The sequence below is a fragment of the Urocitellus parryii genome, chromosome 10 (genome assembly GCF_045843805.1).
Source record: "Urocitellus parryii isolate mUroPar1 chromosome 10, mUroPar1.hap1, whole genome shotgun sequence".
Classification (NCBI taxonomy): domain Eukaryota; kingdom Metazoa; phylum Chordata; class Mammalia; order Rodentia; family Sciuridae; genus Urocitellus; species Urocitellus parryii.
In genome coordinates, this window is record NC_135540.1 from 18,808,163 (window position 1) to 18,828,134 (window position 19,972).

Genomic DNA, 19,972 nt, shown 5'->3' on the forward strand with positions numbered 1-19,972 from the left:
TACAGGACTATTAACTCATTATCAGTATACCTACAATGTTGAAATCTTAAGGATACTGATCACCATAACAAAATTCAGAGGAGACTGATGAAGATGTATAGAATCCTAGTTTGTTAATTTTTAGGTGACACTTTTTTTTTTCTTCCAAGCATGATTGTGTGTAGGCCCTTCAAAAAAAGGCTTGTTTTCAAATTTCTAGGAAGGAGACTCTCTAAAATAACTTAATCATTTATTTTATTGTTTATTATACCAAGAACATTTCTTAATCTCTGGGATTAGTCGCTTACTCTATACTCTAAACCTATTTTATTGCTCAGAATGTTTTAAAATAAGTTATCTCCTTACCTTTCCTACTTTAGTAGTACCTAAACTACTTTAACTACTTTTTTCCCCCTGAGAAAAATAGTTAAAATAACAAATATTTGACTTTGAAATGTTTGATTATTAATTAAATGGGTATTAAATTATTTATTTAAGGGATCATTTATTTAAGTTAGATCTGAAACTGAAAATTTTGATCTGGCTTAGTAAAGCCTAAAAACAAAGACCAAATTCTTGTCTAAGTACTGTGTCGAGTTTGACCCTCCACTTAACTAAGAATAACTTGGACATTTAGAAGTGATTTAAATGGTAATTAAATATCATATAATTCCAAACAATTCAGTGAAGGACTGAGATTTAAGGGTGGCTAACTATGAGCAACAATTTGGAATCATCAACATCATTATTCATCATATTTTATGTTTAGAATAATTTAGGGCAAACCAGGATTGATGTTATAATATGTATTGTAATGAGACAGATTGCTTTTTATATATTTTTTAAAATTTTTTAGTTATAGATGGACACAATAGCTCTATGTTATTTATTTATTTATTATGTGCTGAGGATTGAACCTAATGCCTCACACATGCTAGTCAAGTGCTCTACCACTGAGCCACAACCCCAGCCCTTTATATTTTTTATAAGTGGAAAAAATTTAAATAGACACTGTGGCAGATAGTCATAATGGGTAAGAAAAAAAAAACAACTATTTAAGTTTTATGCATTTCCTCAAATAGTAACTTATGTTTAGTGTTACAATAATGTCTAGAAACATTTAGTTTCCTCATTCAAAAACTCAACTTTCAAGCATTGAGGAGTCAATATAGCTTGCTTGGAAGTATATCTCTAAGAAAAGGTCTTATTTCTGTGTCAATGATAATATTGATCATTTGGGGCATAGTAATAGAAAACCATATAACCTGATTGCAAAGATCAAATGTACACTAGAAGTGCTTTTGGACAATTTGGAATTATGAATCATTTTAAAATTATTTCCTCTTTTTATTTCTTTCCCTTCATGTCTGAGAAAACAAAATAATTTTAAATTTTTAATTATTTTATCAAAAGAATGTCTGAGAGATGTGGCTTTATGGGGCAGGGTTGCATTCAGATTTGCTTAAATATGTAGAGATGATAGCAATAGTATGAACCCATTAGGAGCTGCTAGTTTTATGGTGATATCTATACCTTTGATGGAGGTAAGATTAAAAGTAGTGTAAACCTAAAATGTGATTTAAGACCTCAGGCTCAAGGATAAAGCTAGACAGAAAACAGAAGTAGCACTGTTAATTTAAGAATATGATGATTCTTTTTAGGTAAAAGGAAAAGAAGTTGATTGGGGCATTACTATAACTGTCATTATTATTGCCTCATAGCATAGCCCTAATATAACTATAGCTTCACTTTTTTCATGAGATAGCGACCAAAAATACTCCACAAATAGAACATAATAAGATGTCTTTTAGCATGAGAAGTGTAAACATGTAGTTTCATATTACAATTATTTGGAAAAAGTACAGCATTATTCAAATAGAATGAACCATTGCTGAAAAATAGAATTTGTTTCATTTGGGTAATAACTTCTTAAATATGTTATTATGTCTATATTTGTTGGGTTTTTTTCAACTAATTTTACAATGAAAACATTTTTGTGATGATCATCAATATTAACAATTGTCTACATGTTTACAAGCAATGTACATTTTCAATTTCCTTTTTATTTTTAGCCCCAGTTTCTTAAATATAATAGAAGATTCTGATTCCTTTTATTTTTAGGACCATCTTTATTTGGGTTGAGGAAAGGGTTTGTTAATAAGGATATCCAATCCAACATTAGACATTGTCCCTCTTCTTATCTAAATGAAAAGTATATTATTTGAGCTATAGTTTTAGTTACATTTGTAAGTTATTTCAAAGACTTAAGGTAGACTTAACTTGTAATTCTTTCAAGCTGAAAATTTTTAAGTTCTCACTAGGTGGAGCTCTTTAGCCAATTCTAGGTTTGCTTGTTTATTTGTTTTTAATTTGTTCCCATCAAATGATCTGGTCAATATAATAGCCCTAAAATTTTTCAACTGAAGGCATTTCTTTAGAATTGTTGCAATGACTAAGATTCCTATTTGTACCTATGTCAGACATATAATAGTGTAAGAATGAAGAGAGGAATAGTAAATGGAATTACACTTGTACATGACTGAAAACAAGGTTTACCTTGATATTCTTGATATTCTAGAAAATTTAAACTTTATAACTTTTTTAGAAAAGGCTATGACAACACATGGGAAAGAACTTGCTGATCATATATCATTGTACTCTATTTGTAGGCTAGAGAATGTGTTGCCAGTTTGTATACATTTTAAGAAATGTTTATCTTTTTTTTTCTTCAGGTTGTTCCTCATGTAGTTAATTTGGTTCACTCTTTCAAAAATGATGGCCTGCCTTCCAGCACAACCTTCTTAGTGCAGTTAACAGAATTAATACACTGTATGATGTATCATTATTCTGGATTTCCAGATCTCTATGAACCTATTCTGGAGGCAATAAAGGTATGAGAATTGTTATACCAGTATTTATGGAGTTGCAGATTAATAACCATATTTCTTCAATTCTCTGGTACCATCAAATAAGGCATATCTTAGAATTTATAACCACTTTTGGGGAAACTTGTTTTAAAAATATACTATATTAAATGAATCCATATATCAGATTTGCATCCCATGTGTTCAAATATGTAAAGTACATATTAGAATCATGGAAATGCAGATAATAAAGTATTTGACTGATTTTGTCCCTATTTTTAATTCTGCTTTTACTATATACTCTTCATGAATGTCTATATTTCATAGAATCTTTACTTGAATTATTTGTGGTCACTCTGGTTTTCAACTTTGTATAGATAGTGCATCGTTTCTGTTTGTGAAAAATGGATCACAGCAAGCACACTTTTCTCAGTAAATTTACTGCAAAGTCAAGGTAGAGCAAAATAAGAGAGTTTAACTCAGACATTATACTACTTCGTATCTGAAATGGACTCAAATCATATAATTTTTACTGTCTAGTTAGCTTTATGAAAGTAATTTTGGGGTCCAGAAGATAAGACTGTTAAACAATTAATGTGTGTGATGTATAACACTGGTATGACACTTGACCTTTCTAAAGTAAATTATATGAAGGAGCATTTGTCATGGATTTAATAGTAATGATACTCTCTATTGCTGTGACTATTGATGACTGTTCTTCAGTGCTTTCATATTGAAAATTCTGATAACTCATATAGTCTCAGAAGAAGGAAAGGAATTACTCTTAGCCCAAGGAAACACTTTCTCTTAGCTATCATCAAAACAAAAAAAGCAGAAATACTTTAAAAATGTTTGTTTTCCAAAGTCTAAGTACCAGAAATAGCAGTCAATAAAAGATAATTGTAAATTATTTGACCAACTTTCCTTATTCGCCAATGCTCTACTCAAGCTTGAAATCATTTACACTTAAAATCTTTTCTCATTATCACATACTTTACTAAGCAACTAAGAAAAATCTGTATGTTGTAATAATTTTCTAGATGGTAAAATGTGATTAGTTTTTCAGAGTCAGAGGTCATTATGCCAATGTGTACTTTTTTTTTAATCCCCTAATTACTTTGGACTTTTGTTTCTAAGGATTAATACTAAGTAAATATTAGTAATGAATTAAAAGAAAATATGATTTTTATCCCCAAATTTGAAAAGCAGATTATTTGTTGTTTAACTTATTCAGTTATGGGCCACTTTAAGTCCTCATTCCTACTGCCTTTAAATAGCACAGATACTCTCTGATCTCAAAGTTTTATGTTGTAAATATTTTGCTAGCATAAATAGTTCAAATGTGACAATTCGTAAGTATTGTTCAACTTGAGCAACTGTGTTCAGGAGGCATTTATTTTTGCCATGCACTGTAATTTGAATTTTTAGTGACTAGCTAATTACTGCTGTCAGTATTTTAAAACTAAGAAGTAAAATAATGTCAGTGGGAAAATCTTCTTTGTGGTGTTAATTATTTTAATAACAAAAATAGTTTTTATTTTACTTTAAAATATTTTTCCTATTTATGATGTGTAGGATTTTCCTAAGCCTGGTGAGGAGAAAATTAAGCTGATTCTCAGTCAAAGTGCCTGGACGTCTCAATCCAATTCTTTGGCATCTTGCTTGTCTAGACTTTCTGGAAAATCTGAAACTGGAAAAACTGGCCTTATTAACCTAGGAAATACATGTTATATGAACAGTGTTATACAAGCATTGTTTATGGCTACAGAGTAAGTTTAAATTTGAACATTTTCACTTCAACTATACAATTTGATGAATGCTAACAAAATGTAAGGTGGGGATTTTCTATACATTATTTCTTATAAATGGCAAAATGTTAATATTTCCATATACTAGGCTTATTCAGAAGTGAAATTGCTTTTAGTGCTCAAGAACTATTGAAATAATACTTATATAAAGTCTGCTTAATTATATCTAGTGTGTATTCCATTTATTTATAATGCTACTATCTTTTTTAATTTCTATGACTTGACATTTAATAACAGAGGGATAGATTTAGTCTGTTAAGTGTCCTAGAGATCTCATTTGCTATTATTATTTCTTTGTTTCTTTTTTCCCCCTTTCTATTTATTTATTTATTTATTTATTTTGCATTACAATTCTTAATACACCATTATACAATAATTTTTCATATCTCTGATTATATATAGGGTATGCTGACACCAGATTCACATCTTCATACATGTATTTTGTATAATGATGAGGGTCTCCTTTAACCTCCATGCTATTCCCCTTCTCCTTCCCTTTCCCTCTTATCTTTGTTTCTATCTATAAGCCCACTATATTTTTTTAACCCATATATCTTTTTTTTTTTTTTTTTTTTTTTAAACCAGGGGCATTTCACTACTAAGCCACATCCCATCCCAAGTCCTTTTTATTTTTCATTTTGAGACAGGGTCTCACTAAGTTGCTGAGGTTGGTTTTGAACTTGTGATCCTCCTGCCTCAGCCTCCTGAGCCACTGGGATTAGCACCACTATGCTAGGTTTCACCCATATATGTTTTGAGGGTATCAAATTTAGTTTTATATGCTTATAGGTATTTCGCTGTTTATCAGAACAACTTCTTTGTTGTTTAGAAAACAAGCTCTGCTTCCCACTCCAATATGGTAGTTACTGAACAAATGTATTAACAGACATATTCCTTTGCCTACTTATGAATTTACTTTTAAATCCATTTTCTTTTGCAGCTAAGTGAATAGGAAATAAAAATTGCTAGTTAGAGGAATGCTGTCCATGATGGTATAAAATAATATTGCATAAAGGCAAAATATGGTTAATATTTTCTCTTTAGTACCAAAAAGATTTCATGGAGCTTTCCCAAAGATGTTTATAAATTGAGTTCCAAGCTTTTATAAGTTGTTATGGCTGCCTAGAAGAGACAAAAACTATTAGATATTGAGTTCATTTTCAGTTATTGCTTAGCCCCAGATTATAGCGTGAGCACTAAGGTGTTTTACATATGGGTTAGTGTTTTGTTTATTGTTTTGTTGTTGTTGTTGTTTTATTTTCTTCTGTGTGTGTGTGTGTGTGTGTGTGTGTGTGTATGTTTAAGAAAAGATGTACTCAGGCTCAACTAACCCTAAGCATAAGATTGAAGAATCTATATCTGACCACCAGAGGTCATCCACTGAGCCATCTCATTTTACACATGACAGAAAGCAGAGACCAAAGCAATTATAACTGGCAAGAAAAATTGAGAGAGTACATTTTGCTGTGCAGTGGCCAATAATCTCAGAATAGGAAGACAGCGTATTTTATTTCTTAGATACTAAATGAATTCTTTTTCATGGCTTTATAAAAATTACTAAATGTACAAATATATAAAATAAACATCACACACACCCATTCCCAAAGACACAGTTTTGTGTGCATTATTCATTCCAGATTTTTTGGGTATAGTCATTAGCCTATATCTAATACAAAAACAGTGTCATTGTTTTTTAAAAAAGTTTTGCAGAGAATCCTATTTATAAATTCTTTTTTAGTCCACTTGTTTTTGTCATTTAATAATTTGTGTTAGAAATGTTCCTATTATGGGGCAGTACGTACCTATGTCACTCTGAATTAAATCATTATCATGATTTATTTAACCATATTCCTGTTGAACAAATTATTAATTTACTTTTAAATCTGTTTTTGGTCATTATGAGCATTTCTCATATGCAGATAGGCAGGATTTTCTTTGAATAGGATATGCCAGATTGCTCCGCAAAAGATTGTAGCATTTTGAACTTACATACTAACATCTGGTTGTACCTATGACTGTCTATACCTCTGGAAGTACTTTATATAATCAGTCTTACTTTTTTCCCAATCTGAGTAATTTCTTTTGTTTTTGTGTTTTATAAAAAATAGGGTTGGGCTGTGGCTCAGTGGTAGAGCACTTGCCTAACGTGTGAGGCACTGAATTCGATCCTCAGCACCACATAAATAAACAAAATAAAGATATTTAAAATATAAATATATATACACACACACACACACACAAAATATATATATATATATATATATATATATATATATATATATATATATATATATATAAAAATAGGGTCTTACTATTTTCCCAAGGTTGACCTGGAACTCAGCCTCCTATGTAGTAGCTGGGACTAAAAGGAACATGCCACTGCACTTTCCTCTTCTTTTTGTTTTAATTTGCATATTATTGACCATTATGGTTTTTTTCTTCTCTATTTTTCTTTGTTCATTTGCTTTTCTTTCTTCATAACCTGTTCTTTTGCATCTTTCTGCTGGGTTTTCTTCTTTTTCGTGTTGATTCATTTATACTCTGCATGATAATCCTTATTACATGCTTTCCTCTAATTACATGAATCAATTTTTTGTAGTCTTATTTGTTTGTTTATTTTTTGTACCGGAAATTGAACTCAGGAGCACTCCACCACTGAGCCACATCCCCAGCCCTATTTTGTACTATATTAAAGACAGGGTCTCACTGAGTTGCTAACACTTTGCTTTTGCTGAAGCTATCTTTGAACTTGGGATCCTCCTGCCTCAGCCTCCCGAGCCACTGGGATTACAAGTGTGCGCCACTACACCCAGCTATTTATATAGATTTTTTTTAATGTAGTCAAATCTTCCGGTTTTTGTTTATAGCACCTGTGGTTTAGAAAGCCCTTACCCTCTAAAATTTCCCCTTTTGTTTTTAAGTACTTTATTAGTTTTGTATTTGCTTTAATTTCTTTATCCAACATGGCATTTGTGGTGTTACAAAATCTTGACTACTTCTATTTTTTCCACATGGGTAACCAATTGTTCCTAAACTATTTTTTAATACTCTTTTCCCAAGCTATGCTATACCACACTCTTTAAAATCACTCCAACTTTTTTGTGTTTTGATGACAGCATATTTTTATTTCATGCATATTTAAAAGAATTTAAAAGTTTCTTATCTAAGATATAAATGAATAGCCTAGTTATATATACTAATCCAGGAAATAGGAATAATATGGGAGAGCACATAGGTCATTGCCAGGCCAGGTAGTTAAGTGTTCGTTTATTATCATATTATCATTCCCTTCTTCCCTCTTCACTGTGTTACATACAGTTAGGTAACTTTGTTAGGCAAAAAAAAAAAAAAAAAACCTGTCACATAAATAACGTTTTACTCTAAGCATAAGTTGTTTTGTTTGTTTTGGGTTTTGGTTTGGGGGGGGGGAAGGCGGGGGTTAGTATCGGTGAGTCAATCCAGGAGTGCTTAACCATTGAGCCACATCCCTATTTTTTGTTGTTGTTGTTTTATTTAGAGACAGGGTCTCACTGAATTGCTTAGTACCTTACCAAGTTGCTGAGGCTGGCTTTGAACTTTGTATCCTCCTGCCTCAGCCTCCTAAGCCACTGAGATTACAGGCATGTACCACTGCATCTAGCTAAGCATAAGTTTTAATTTAAGAAAATGAATTTATGCTAATAGCTAATAGCTTCTTTTTAGGTTTTTTAAAAATTTTATTGTGTAAATTTTTTATTTATATATGACAGCAGAATGCATTACAATTCTTAATACATATATAGAGCACAATTTTTCATATCTCTGGTTATATACATAGTATATTCACACCAATTCGTGTCTTCTTACATGTACTTTGGATAGTAATGATCATCACATTCCACCATCATTAATTACCCCGTGCCCCATCCCTTCCCCTCCAACCCCTCTGCCCTATTCTTTTTAGCTTTTTAAAGATATTTTTGTAAAAAAAAAAAAATGCTTGTGTATATATGTATAGAGATATATTGCATTATATTTTATTCTCCTTCAGTTTCAGGAGACAAGTATTATCTTTAAATCTAAACGGGTGCAATTCATTAATGAAGAAATTACAGCATCTTTTTGCCTTTTTGGCTCATACACAGGTGAGTGTATGTGTGTATAGTAGTATATGCTAACTGTGATGATAATATTCTTTGAACTTCACATATGCCAAACCTTTTTAACTGAAGTAGTACTGCCTAAAATATCTAAATATCAGAATATGCCAAGTTTTTATCCCCATTCTCTCCACTTCCCATTCTTATTGATAAATATTATAGAGACCTACTGTTCTAAGAACTGTTATATGTAAAATCCAATTTCCTATCAAATAAAGAATCTATCATGAAGAAATCATTTTAAATGCATTTTTAATAGTTTACAGATACTAAATTAATGGATTTGCATAGAAATGAGCAACTAAAGTAATTGTGTGGTGCCAGACTTTTTTACCCCTCCCTTTTCTTATATATATCCTTCATTATGACTAAAGATGTTTGTAGAACTGTTTATGTGTTGAGTTCTAAAGCTTAAAATTTTATCATGATCTTTTATGTATATAGATTAATTCAAGGAAATGAATTTATGCTAATAGAAAAAGGTCATATATAGTAAATATTCAACAGAATATTTTTGGAGAGATACAATACATAGTCTATGATAAGCAAAGGGAATCCTATGTTCAGTGAACTTATAGCTTAGGATTTGAATATACATAGACAAATGATATATATTACTTTAATGTATTATTTTCTGGTTTTCCTCTGATTGCTATTGACTCACAGAAATCTTAAAAAGTAGTTGGTAATTAGAGCCAGAAGAAAAAAAAAAAGATTCACAATTGATGGGATTGTTTCCATCTACAAACTGAAAAATGTCTCAAGTCTAACTTCTTACATGAAAATGATTGAAACAGGATTGACAGAATAATGATGGCCTATGAGTACTGATGTTCTCAGAGAGATCATTTTATTAGTCTTCATCTGAGAGAAATATGCCAACAAATTAAATTTAACATATCAGGACCAAGAGAAATGAAAACTCTTCTTTCCTCTTTGTTTTCCTAGTGATTTTTTTTCTGTACTTGATTTATAGTTAGTCTACATTTACTATATTATAGATATATATGTATATGTGTACATATGTATATTTATATAGATATATGTATACTATATTAACTTACTAAATCAGAGCTACTAAGAAAAAACTCTAGGAGGTTCCCTATTCCCAAGAAAAGAAGAAAGAAACTAACGAGAGATCCTAATTAAAGTTCTATCACAGTTGAGACCTTCTTGATTGGGTAGCAGACTGGCAAAGATTATTTTAGGTAGGTAGATTTCCCTAAATAATTAAAGTTTTTTTCTTATAAATAATAAAGCTGGGCTGGAGATGTGGCTCAGCGGTAGCGCGCTCGCCTGGCATGCGTGCGGCCCGGGTTCGATCCTCAGCACCACATACCAACAAAGATGTTGTGTCCACCGAGAACTAAAAAATAAATATTAAAAATTCTCTCTCTCTCTCTCTCTCTCTCTCCCCTGTCTCACTCTCTCTTTAAAAAAATAATAATAATAATAATAATAATAAAGCTAACATTTACTGAGCATTTAAATTTTCTAGCCCTGTGGTAAGTCATTTATCTCTTAATCCTCAAAACTAATCTATCAGTATATCCCCAGTTTGCTGGAAAAAAAAAAGTTTAAGTTATCTGCTCAGGGTCATGCAAACAAGTAGCAGGATTAGGATATGAATTAAATAGCTCTGAAACTTATGCTAAATCAGTATGCCAAACTCCCTTTTTGCAAAATGCCATAAATACCCCTAATTTGAATAAAATTTTCTTTAACTGAGGAGGATTCCATTATTATATACCAAATATATTCAAAATATCAAGAGAATTTCAGATTTTTCAAGTTATAATCATATTTTTCATACACCTATTCAGCTTTTGTGTGTGTGTATGTGGAAAAATCCAGTATTTGAACCTAGATTAATTTAATCCAGAGTCTAAGATCAACTACTAGATTGAACTGCCTATCTGCACTTTTAAAAAGAAAACAAAAGCCAGGGACTTTCCTGTAATCCCAGAGGCTCTGAAGGCTGAGACAGGACAATCTCAACTTCAAAGCCAGCCTCAGCAACTTAGTGAGGCACTTAGCAACTCAGCGAGACCCTGTTTCTAAAAAAGGTGCTAGGGATGTGGCTTAGTGGTAAGTTTCCCTGGGTTGGATCTCTGGTATTAAAAGAAAAAACAAAACAAAACTAGCAAGGTCCCTAACCAGTGTGTTCACATTCTGTACATTTAAGACATGTACCCAAGCAAGGAAATTTTCAACTAAAGCAGGTAGTTGCCTGGCTCTGTAGACCATTCACCATATTATTTTGTTCACAATATATATTCAATAAGCTTTCATTTAAAAAAAATTAGGGACTCAAACACAGTTATCATAGAGAGGTAATATTATATCAAGAGTTAGAGAAACCTGGGTTCTAATGTAATCCCTCTACTCACTTAGTTGTATGACCTTAGACAAGCCCCATAGTTTCTGAAGTCTCTGTTCTTTACAGAGTGAGAAGGTGTGACTAAAGATTGCCTATATTTATTTGTAACTAGTTTTATATGTTTCCAGGATGCTCCATGTTTCTGGCTTTTTTAGAAAAGGCTGAGTGCAATGTAATTTTAAATAATCTTTATTAAACATTAGATATTAAGATTTCCGTTACTTTTGGTTCATGCTATAATACTTCTTGTATTTTCTGTGCTGCTATCTAAAGAGGGAAGCATATGCACCTCGGATATTCTTTGAGGCTTCCAGACCTCCATGGTTTACTCCCAGATCACAACAAGACTGTTCTGAATACCTCAGGTTTCTGCTTGACAGGTAAAAAGTATTTTTAAAATATAACTTGAATGTGTCTTCTCATAACAGTTTCTTTCTATTTAATATTGTTTTACTTTTGAAAACATTTCAGGTGCTTATCTAGCATTTATTGTATACTTTTTAAGTTTACTTTTGTTTTTAATTTGGTTTTGTTCCCCCCCCCCCGATTTTTGTACTTCAGATCAGCTGTTATCAAAATATGAGCTATTATCAAAATAATATAAATGGGTTGCTTAGTTATTTTTAAGAATATAAAGGGGTGCTAGGACCACAAAGTTTAAGAGCCATTCCTTTAGACCACTTATAATTATAAGCATAGGGTACATTTTACTGTATCCTTACCACTGAATGAACAAAACTTACAATCTTCTTGTGTCTCCTTGTCTTTGCTCCTTTCTGTCGTATGAATGACAAAGTTAATTGGTCTTAACCTGTGCAACCTCCCTTTCTTTCAGCTAAGGATATATTAATGGTTTCTTTGTGCCAAAGTTCTCTGAGATGTCAAGCAGACAAAATATATGAGACAATAAGGGACATATATACTTAATTGTAATATAATACATGCTATAAAATAGCCTTATGAAGAAAGTATAATGAGAATAAAGAGTAGTAATTACCCCTTAACTTTTCTTCTAGATTCTGTAACTATTCAGTATTCTTCTTGATTAGAAGAAGAGAAACTTGGTTTTTATATTGATTAAAAATAATTTATATTTTAAGCCACCAATATTGTTAAATAGAAATGATATTTTAACGTAAGTAAAGTAGTAATATACTGATATATTCTCCCTCAGGCTCCATGAAGAAGAGAAGATCTTGAAAGTTCAATCCTCATACAAGTCTTCTGAAAGTCTGGGGTACAGTGAAACTTCTTTACAGGCAGTGGCCAGTAAGGCAGCTGTACTGACAGAGACCCCTTGCACAAGTGACAGTGAGAAGACTTTAATAGAAAAAATGTTTGGAGGAAAATTACAGACTCACATATGTTGCTTGAACTGCAGGAGTACCTCACAAAAAGTGGAAGCCTTCACGGATCTTTCACTGGCCTTTTGTCCTTCCCCTGCTATGGAAGACTTGTCTTTCCAAGATCCAGCATCATTATCCAATACACAAGATGGCAGCTTAATGCAAGCCAGTGTATCTGGTCCTTCAGAAGAACCAGTAGTTTATAATCCAGCAACAGCTGCCTTTGTCTGTGATTCAATTATGAATGAAAGAACAATAGGCGGTCCTCCTGATGGGTTTCACTATACTGAAAACAGTTCTGTCCCTAATGAATCTCCCAAGATTCTTATCAATAAAGATGTACCTCAGAAACCAGGAGGTGAGACCACACCTTCAGTAACTGACTTACTAAATTATTTTTTGGCTCCAGAGATTCTTACTGGTGACAACCAATATTATTGTGAAAACTGTGCCTCTCTGCAGAATGCTGAGAAAACTATGCAAATCACGGAGGAACCCGAATACCTTATTCTTACTCTCCTGAGATTTTCCTATGATCAGAAGTATCATGTGAGAAGAAAAATTTTAGACAATGTGTCACTGCCACTGGTTTTGGAGTTGCCAGTTAAAAGAACTACTTCTTTCTCTTCATTGTCAGAAAGTTGGTCTGTAGATGTTGATTTCACTGATATTGGTGAGAACCTAGCTAAAAAATTAAAGCCTTCTGGAACTGAAGAAGCTTTCTGTCCAAAGTTGGTCCCCTACCTATTAAGTTCTGTTGTGGTTCACTCTGGTATATCCTCTGAAAGTGGGCATTACTATTCTTATGCCAGAAACATCACAGGTACAGAGTCTTCATACCAGATGTGCCACCAGCCTGAAAATCTCACATTAGCACCCTCCCAGAGTCATATACTAAGCAGAGATAGTCCCAGTGCAATTATTGAACAGGATTTGGAAAGTAAGGAAATGTCAAAAGAATGGTTTTTATTTAATGACAGCAGAGTGACATTCACTTCATTTCAGTCAGTCCAGAAAATTACAAGTAGGTTTCCAAAAGATACTGCATATGTGCTTCTGTATAAAAAACAGAACACCACTCATGGTTTAAGTGGTAACAATCCAACCAGTGGACTCTGGGTAAATGGAGACCCACCTCTTCAGAAGGAACTTATGGATGCTATAACAAAGGACAATAAACTATATTTACAGGTAAGTTGAAAATATCTTTATTTGTGGAAAATATTACACAATTGATAGGTGGTTAATTGAGTGGCCAGATTTTGAAATCCAACTTGACTTCCACATTTTCAAGGAATTCTGAAACTTGATTCTGGATTTATATAAAATGAGCTCAACCTATATAATTCAATTATTATACTTTCTAATATTGGGAAGTAGTTGTGAAAAGTGGCAATTAGATTCAACCTATTTTGTTTTTATTTATGAAAGCTCTATTTTTAGTTAGAAAAGATGATTATAAAATCATGCCATACAAAAACCCTTTTCCCTTCATCCCCCCTCGGGAAATGACTGGTAAATTTGGTGTTCATTCCTTCAAGTTCTTTGTGTAAATATTTTAAGGTCTGTGTGTTGACATTCAGATGGTCAAAATAAAGGATATTAAAAAGGAGAAAATATATAAAGAAAGGGTGTTTGTATTTTTGAGCATCTGGGCAATAAAATCAATGAGATAATAGCACAGTTAGTAAATAAAAGCCATGGCATAAATGCTTCAAATGAGATAGATTTGCTTATTTTAATATATTTTTTTCAAGGAGTATTTTATTTACTTTAAAGTTAGTAATGGTCATGTTGCAAGTGTTTTTCTTTGAAACCTTCCAACTTTTGGTTTAAAAAAAAGGACCAGTAGCAAATTATAGGTGAAATTGTAGAAAAGGAAATTATAGGTGTAGTAACTGGGTAGTTCAAATTATTTTATGAGTTTAAATTAGTAAATTTCTAAAACTTTTGTGTTTGAAAGACACAAAACTAAAAGATACAAGCAGAATAAAAGAAGAAATGGGCATTATAGTACTGATTTTTAGAGGGAAATTTTCTCAAGAGCTTTCAAATTTCCTGCATTATAAAATACCCAAATAATGACACATTTTTAAAGGATGACAGCAATGTTCTGAAGTGACACGTAAACAATTAACTTTACAGAAAAAAAAAAAAATAGGACTTCAGAATGTTTGTTAGAATTGATTTACTACCAAAGACTAACACCAGTTAAGTGGTTTATTATCTAGATAATAGAAATAGAATGTATTCACTCATATTCTTCTTGTTACATGATAATTAATAATTAGTTATTAATTATGATGATTCTTAAAGATTAAAGAAGTAGAACAGAGAATTAAGTTGAAATAGAAAATTTCTACCAAGTGTAGACAATTAAGGCCCAGGGCGGTGATCCTGACTTTTGGAAATATGCAAAAGGTTATTTACATACCAGTGATTGGGCAGAATATTATATTTATCAAATATTTGAAAAGACAAGGAACTACTCTAATTTCTGTAATTAGAGTGTCAAATACTATTACAGCCATAATGACTATCGCATTGCCACCTAGATTTTCCAGTTTAACCATCTTGCTTTGTACATCCTGATTTAGTGTCTGAGCATGAGCAGCCATTCTTTTTTTTTTTTTTTTTTTCTTTTTTTTAGAGAGAGAGAGAGAGAAAGAAAGAATTTTTTTTTTAATATTTATTTTTAGTTTTCAGCGGACATAACATCTTTGTATGTGGTGCTAAGGATCGAACCCGGGCCGCAAGTATGCCAGGCAAGCGCGCTACCGCTTGAGCCGCATCCCCAACCCCAAGATTAAAACAGGCCATTCTTTTATTGTTTTTTTTAATATTGTTTTTTACTTATTGATGGACCTTTATTTATTTTTTTATGTATGTTACTGAGGATTGAACCCAGTGCCTCACACATGCTAGGCAAAGGTTCTACCACTGAGCTACAACACCAGCCCCCCATTATTTTTTAAGACTCTTATATTAAATAAAGAAAAGGCGTTATGTAGTTTGTGAATAGTTTTTCAGTGTTGTACAATTGTCCTAAATCCCATCTTAATAAGTCTCAGATTGGTTAGTTGTTTAAAGCAGAAAACATATTGCCAAATTTTACAGTAAGGTATTTATTTAAGAATATTTAGACTGGCTATTAAACTTTACTATCAAAATGCCTTTTTAAAGCAAATTATAATGATAAACAGTAAACTTTTAAATAAGAACTTAAATATAATTTAGATTGTAATTATTTACTTTCAAATACAGTGGTGTAATTGATGAAGACTTTAATTGTAAAGTTTCTCATAACATCTAACCAAATCATTCTGGTATTTTAAGTTTGTGGTAAGAGACTATCTTGTTTATTCTGTTATGCTGATGAACATATCTAGTAATTGCCAGTAATGGGAATGTCTGGTTGAGATCTTACGTACAGCAGTTTTTTAGCTGTCCGTTTTTCAGTTTTGAACACATAGAGTATGTATGTGTATTTGGAGTTTTGCACTTAGTTTTGAGGTATAATTTAAATTTGTGCTTATTTCATAGCATGTACTTTATATTACAAAGCATTTTGTGCTTTATAATAGATAACTATGTCTAGAATATAGGATGTAAGAAATAGCAATGTACTGATTTATAAAAAGTTGTTGAAACTCAAATAGTAAAAGGATCTTCCTCTTCATATATTTCTTTCCCTTCAATTCAACTTCCACTATGTAGTAGCTACTCTGTTGTTTTATCGTCCCAATTACAAAAACTAAGCTTTTGGTTAGTATGCAGTAAGATAAAGACTACGTAAATACCACCAGCATTGCAGAGTGGAAATCACCAGCCATGAGGCCCACATTGACCACAGGCAGAGTTTTCTAGCTTTTGCTTGTTTTCTTTGTTTCTTTGAAGGAGATGGTAGTTTAATTTCTTAAATTTTTTTATCATACATAAAGAAAAGTATATATAATATATATGGTTTAAAGAAAAATAAAAGGGGGGAATTTAATGTCAACAGTTTTTCTTGATGGATAGATCTAAATATAGTATAATCTGTCCCAAAGCAACAGTAATGCCTTTCTGTAGCTTTATTTATGGTCTGCTACTGAAATTAGAATTAATTTGAATACTTGCTATAAATTTGTGATATAAATTATATATGCTATGAGAATTGATTTTAACATTGTACACAATGTCTCTTCTTTATTAAAAGAAATAAAATGAAAGGTATGTTTTCTGCTTTGATTCATAAACTCATCTTCTGAAAACAGAAAACTATACAAAAAAGAAACATTCTGGGGATGCTTTTATGTCTTGAAATATGAATTTTGTAGGTGTTAGAAGCAGTGGGGTTATTAGCTTAAAACAAAGTCTAGGTTAAAAACTATTGTATCTTTTGGAAGCAGAACTTCTGGAACACTACCTTGCATATTCAAGCTCCTTAGGGAATACATCTATATATGAAACTATAGTTCCTTAGATACAGAGTTATGGTTTCATTGCTGATTTGAACAGCTTAATATAAAGATAGAGCACTGAGGATTTTTTTATTATTATTTTAGTGTCTTTTTCTGAGGTATGCTTTTCTGTCCAAAAAAATATATATTTTTTAATAATATAGATTGAATATCTACTATATCATCGAAAAATGACTATGTGGGAGCTAACAATTATGAATACAGTAAATGACACAGTAGATGAAAACAGTGTTTTCAAAAATATTCTACAAATTAAGTTTTAAAAGCCCTTTCAGGTTAATTAGGCCATTAAGGATTTCTTATTCAAAGTTCCTTTTAGCTATAAAAATATGTGATTCATAAAGAGGGATTCATAAAAATTTTAGCTAGAAATTATAAAATAAGATTGCCTTTCCAGATGGCAGAGTCTCGGGGCTTTAAGTTGAAACATGGGATATCATACAGTTGTGGCTAATGTCAGCTGGTTTTCAGAATTCTTCAGGATGGTTCTGCTGACAAGCAAGCTTGTTAGTAGTGGCTTTTAGACCTTATTGGATCAATTCCATTTGAAGGCAGTAGACCTTCTTCCAGAAAATGGGCACATGTCAGTATATTCTGTGTACTATTTAAAGAAGTTTGTGGTTCCATAATTCTAAAATCCAGTTTCACACCTTGCCAAATGAATATGACATTATTTACTCACATTATTCCTTTTGAATCCATGTACCAACTAGCATTCTAATATGAAATTATTGATATTATTGAACACCTAATATGTGCCATAAATGAATAAGACTGATTCCTGATAAAAGTTCTAATAATCTGGTAGGGAAAAGTAATAAGTACTACTAGTATAAAGAGATAGACTTCATTTTACTTATCAGTTGTTTTTGAAATCTGTCTTAGTGTTAAGAAGTAGCCTAAGGGAAGGGTGAGAAAAAAATGCAAGGTGTTTCTTTTTAACTTTTACTGTAATCTCTCACTTCCAAAATAGCTCCAGGTGATAAAGTATAGAAAACCCACTGTTAGAATCTTTGAATTCTGTTTTATGTAGAAGAAGAAATTCTTCCTATAAAAGAGTGTTGCACGGGCTGTAATATTTTCTGTAAAGAAGATTATGTCTTGGGCTGGGGATGTGGCTCAAGTGGTAGTGCGCTCGCCTGGCATGCGTGCGGCCCAGGTTCGATCCTCAGCACCACATACAAAAACAAAGATGTTGTGTCCGCCGATAACTAAAAAAAATAAATAAATAAAGTTTAAAATTCTCTTTAAAAAGAAAAGAAGATTATGTCTTAGGAGCTACAGTTTATTATAAAGTGAGATCTTGAAACGTTCTATGTTTTGAGATATGTCATTCTGTGGAGTTACATGAGGATTTTGCTCTCTGCCTTATTTGTTCCAAAGGTGATTATGTACTTCAGTAGGATTTGGGAAGGATTAATGTCAATATTTTTAAAGTAATTGAGATTTGAAAGATGCTTATTAAAGATTAAGGCAGTTTTAGAATATTTGTTTGTGCAATATACCTATCCATGTACTTAGCATTTTATCTTTATAAGAACTATTTTTAATTTTAGGAACAAGAGTTGAATGCTCGAGCCCGGGCCCTACAAGCTGCATCTGCTTCCTGTTCATTTCGGCCCAATGGATTTGATGACAATGACCCACCAGGAAGCTGTGGACCAACTGGTGGAGGGGGTGGGGGAGGATTTAATACAGTTGGCAGACTCGTATTTTGATCCCGAGAGTGTCCAAAATGCACTTGGTCACAAAACATCTAATACTATGACTGTTAAAATGTCAGACTGTAACAAATATCATACCTATCTTTTATTTTTCTTTTCATTAGACCCTTGTACTTTAAGAACACACATACAGAGCTTGTTTTTATTTTATTGACAATACATTTATTAACAAAATGCATCATGGGAAAAAAATCTACCTCTTAAGATTCCATTTGCATTATGGTTAGTCATGCTCGACCAAAAATGTTCAGAGGAAACAATGTACCTGGTCCCTAATTAAGCTGCACTAAATTTGGTAGAAGCATTTAACTGGTCTATCTTGGGTTCTACTGAACAAAAAAATACATAATTCACTTAGCATTCTTTATACAAAAATCAATGCTAGAAGTAAGAAATGTTGTTTTAAAGAAATTCCTTTATTTCTTGGGTAGTTGCCCAGTTATTAAATTCAAGTCTTTGAAAATACTAGAGATGATCCAGTCTCTAATGAAGGCAATAACAAAATTTATCAAACTATAGTACTTTTCAGGTTTCTGTTTAGTGCTATCTTCAGTATCACTGTATCTGCATTTCAAGTACAGATGTTTTAAAAAAGGATTATTTATACATATTGCTGAATTGATTTTAAGAAAGGTGCATGATCCTGTAGAAGCAATGTTTTTACCTAAAAATTGCTAACTTTGTCGTATTTCTAATTGTTCAAGAATTTAAAACTTATATTTCAGGGAGTATCATCTGTGTATTTTGAAGGAGGTGAGTTCTGTATGTGCCTTGCAGTACTGTAATTCAAAAATAGGAATCTTTGGCTGCAGAAAAGTTTTTTAAAAAATGAAATCTTAGGAAGTAATTTTTGTGCTAACATTACAATTGTAATTTTTTGAAAGGTATTAGATTTTTCCAGAAGCAAAATCTGATGGTTCTAAATCAGTAAGTATAATAGTCAATTTTTAACTCTTAGAAAAATTCAAAGGAAGTGAACTTAGTTAAGTAAAAAATCTCTTTTGATTTGTTACTTAATCCTCAAAACATTAAAAATTGTTAACATATCTTTGGAGTTGTATATTTGGAATTTTTTGGATTTTTTTGAGTTATGTTTTCCACAATTGTTTCTATTTCTTAGTTTCAGATACAATGTGAAAATGCCAGCCCCTACCATCACACATTATGTTTGGCCAGGAAACTGGAAGCATGTCAGTTCTCCTGGGTTTTGATTATATAGTATTCAAGAGTTATCCCAAATATCCTCCTTCCTGAAGGTTTTAACTTATC

General features: G+C 31.9%; 1 protein-coding gene across 1 annotated transcript in view; it reads left to right on the top strand.

The window, feature by feature from the left end:
- Usp38 (ubiquitin specific peptidase 38) overlaps nt 1-19,749 on the top strand; it is a 32,038-nt gene extending 12,289 nt beyond the window's left edge. Inside the window, exons 5-10 of the mRNA XM_026392706.2 lie at nt 2,712-2,870; nt 4,419-4,612; nt 8,682-8,775; nt 11,444-11,550; nt 12,345-13,707; nt 18,536-19,749. Coding sequence (XP_026248491.1) covers nt 2,712-2,870; nt 4,419-4,612; nt 8,682-8,775; nt 11,444-11,550; nt 12,345-13,707; nt 18,536-18,697 — 2,079 coding nt within the window. The 3' untranslated portion in view covers nt 18,698-19,749. The remainder of the gene's footprint in view (nt 1-2,711; nt 2,871-4,418; nt 4,613-8,681; nt 8,776-11,443; nt 11,551-12,344; nt 13,708-18,535) is intronic.
- The last annotated feature ends 223 nt before the right edge of the window (nt 19,750-19,972 follow it).